Consider the following 3,119-nt stretch of genomic DNA (forward strand, 5'->3'; position numbering starts at 1 on the left):
TTCATGATTCCATTATCAAACAGTAAAAAAATTGATGAATGATTTGATTGCTAAATAAATAATTAAGAAAATAACATTATAATTATGGAAGTGCATGTGTCATGTGTAGACCTTTGTGTCCCTACTTGATTATAAAAATAATAATAATAAAAAATACAAAATACAAAATAAAAATAAATAAATAAAAACCAAGAATACGTAGATTCCCTAGGGTCATATGAATCCAAAATGTAAGAGATAAAGTCCTTTCAAGCCATGCAAACAATGACGAAATAGCTTCTTCTTGCGTGCATGGAATGAATTCCTTTGACAAGTAGGCGCCTGCCATCTGTTACGCAATCTGATTTTGAAAGATTCAGCTTAACGAAATACTGGCGTGAAGAAAAAAACAAAACACATAACAAAACAAATGTTTTAGCCGGATAGAAGTAATTGTCTTCTATCTCCTTTCTTACATATAACCATTTTTTTTTTTCTAATAGAAAAAGCAGGTAAGCTACTCTTTTTTTTTGCATGCCGTGATTAAATGTGTTGCGAGTCGCACAGAAAATGGCTTAGATGATGGGAGAATTGTAAGCATTTTCTTAAGTCTGATTAAATTATGGTCTCACTCAATCTTATTACGACATTAGTAGAACTTAAAGCGGTTAATATTAATAGGATTACAAATTATCATTTCGAGAGTCAAACTCTCACCCCTAATATATACACAACCACTTTAAAAAAAAAAAAAAAATTGAGATTGTTGAACCAACACCATTGATAATTCTTACATATAACCGGGAGAGTTTGACTAAGACCAATTACACCACGTCCTCCAAGACTAATGTCAAAAAATGTTTGGCATACTTTTAATAGAACAATTACATTTTTATATCAACAAGAGTGGCATCTCTTAATTATTTTACCAATTATAAACGGACTCTTTAGTAAATGTTGTAGCATCCAAATCATTTTCCAATATCTTAATTAGTGAATAATGTCAAAGGATATATAGGTCATTTCATAGAAGAGTGGCGTACGTCTCTCATATTTTAACGAGATGGGAGAGTGTACCAATCTTGATCGACCAAATAAAAATTGAGAGTGATTATTTAATTAAGACAATTGACGACAAGAACTCCCATTAAATAGCGAGCCGAGTCTTTGCTGCAGCAGGGGGAAACAGCAAAAAGAAAGCAAACTTAGATACATAGATCGAGAAACAGGATATGGGAAGGTCTCCTTGTTGTGACGAAAATGGCCTCAAGAAAGGACCCTGGACTTCTGAAGAAGATGAAAAGCTTGTCCAATACATCCAGAAACATGGCCATGGAAGTTGGAGAGCCCTCCCTAAGCTTGCAGGTATTAGTTTACAAATTAAACCCACTACTCTCTCTCTCTCTCTCTCTCCGGGCTTTTTTTTCATTTCCTTTTTCTCTTGGCGTGCAGGTCTTAACAGATGTGGCAAGAGCTGTCGGTTAAGATGGACAAATTACTTGAGGCCGGACATCAAGAGAGGGAAGTTTTCTCAAGACGAGGAGCAGACAATTTTACACCTCCATTCTGTCCTGGGAAACAAGTAATTAATTAATTAATTAATTTGTTTCAATCTTGACTACTTGTGCTTATTTTTGATTAATTATCACAAACTTACTAATTTTATCTGCATTTGTTTTCAAGATGGTCAGCTATTGCGACGCACCTACCAGGCCGGACTGACAATGAAATCAAGAATTTCTGGAACACACATTTGAAGAAGAAGCTGATTCAGATGGGTTTTGATCCAATGACCCACCAACCAAGAACCGACCTCTTTTCCAGCTTGCCACACCTCTTAGCCCTTGCTAACCTTGGAGACCTGATGGAGCACCACCCATTTGATGAAAATGCTGTGAGATTACAGGCAGAAGCTGTCCAGTTGGTCAAGCTTCAATACTTGCAGTATCTTCTCCAATCCGCTGCCAACATCACAGACAGGGAGACTAATATCAATTTGTTGAATTCAAGTAATCCTGCTATCAAACAAAAACCAGTTTTAAATTCATTACAAGCGGAGAATCCAGCAACATTTTCTCTTGGAAATGATACCACTCAACCACTCCACCACCCAAGCTTATTATCTCACCTGTCTTCAGACCCACAAGTCCCTTTCGGTTTTCAAACATCTTTCAATAGTCAAGGAGATATTAACCCACCTGAAGACTCTTCATGGTTATCCCCATTTCCCACCACTTCTTCTCTTCTTTCAACCATTATCGAGGAGACGTCGATAAGCAACCTCGGAGATGCTACTAGCAGCACCTCTAGCTATGGAGGAGGAGCTTCTTCAGGCTGGCCTGAACTATTTTTTGACGACCATATTATGCAGGAGATTCTTAGTTAATTATTTCAGTTTTCGGGAGATTTGGAGTTGCATCACCGTGTATGTTTGCTGTTACGTACTGTTTACTCTCGCTACAAACACTTATTGCATGTATATAGCACATCAACCTCATGCGTGCTCGAGTACGTGTATGTTATATATGCATTTATATGACACTCATATAATACGTATTATCTATATAGTCTGTGGATAAATAAAACATGTTTTATGGTTTTTATGAGCAGATCTAGAACTATATATATATTTTCCAGTGTACTATTTATCGCTAACGGATACTCAAAGGCCAGAGCCCATCCTCTTGGAATAGGATCCTCTCCAATTTATTTGAGCCGGTTAGTTATATTTGAGATATATTTTTGTCTTTTTACTTTTTGAGATGACAAAAATACTCTTACAATATAACTAACTGGATATTATTCATGATCCTAATTAATTCCATCCTCTTGGCTTCATTGTCAAGAGTGCAGCTTTTCATGGAACTGATTTAATGATGCAAATGATTAATTATTTCGTTAAACTTCCATTGGTGAACTTTGAAAGAGAGAGAGATATGGTGGGAGAGAGAGATATGGTGGGGGGGGGGGGGAGTAAGTAAGAAATAACAAAGAATAATGTTATTTAGTAGACGGTCATACAATTTGGATGACATGACAGTGAAAATCAGCCTTTACATCAACAAGGTCTTGTAAAATAGAAAAATCAATTGTTGATTTTCACTGTCATGCCATTCCAATTGTATGGCAATCGTATAACA

General features: G+C 36.2%; 1 protein-coding gene across 1 annotated transcript; it reads left to right on the plus strand.

Moving 5' to 3' along the window:
- The first annotated feature begins 1,162 nt into the window (after nucleotides 1–1,162).
- LOC132190066 (transcription factor MYB93) lies at nucleotides 1,163–2,582 on the plus strand. Its single transcript, XM_059604947.1, has 3 exons — nucleotides 1,163–1,344; nucleotides 1,432–1,561; nucleotides 1,663–2,582. Exons 1-3 carry the CDS (start codon nucleotides 1,212–1,214, stop codon nucleotides 2,363–2,365), a joined length of 966 nt encoding a protein of 321 aa, XP_059460930.1. The 5' UTR covers nucleotides 1,163–1,211; the 3' UTR covers nucleotides 2,366–2,582.
- Nucleotides 2,583–3,119: the final 537 nt, after the last annotated feature.

The sequence above is a fragment of the Corylus avellana genome, chromosome ca8 (genome assembly GCF_901000735.1).
Source record: "Corylus avellana chromosome ca8, CavTom2PMs-1.0".
Lineage (NCBI taxonomy): Eukaryota > Viridiplantae > Streptophyta > Magnoliopsida > Fagales > Betulaceae > Corylus > Corylus avellana.

Excerpts from the sequence above, each read along its gene's own strand:
- LOC132190066 (XM_059604947.1), top strand. The coding sequence starts at position 1,212 with ATGGGAAGGTCTCCTTGTTGTGACGAAAATGGCCTCAAGAAAGGACCC. Across the intron at positions 1,345-1,431 it reads AGCCCTCCCTAAGCTTGCAG|GTCTTAACAGATGTGGCAAG; the intron begins GTATTAGTTTAC and ends CTTGGCGTGCAG. Across the intron at positions 1,562-1,662 it reads CATTCTGTCCTGGGAAACAA|ATGGTCAGCTATTGCGACGC; the intron begins GTAATTAATTAA and ends TTTGTTTTCAAG.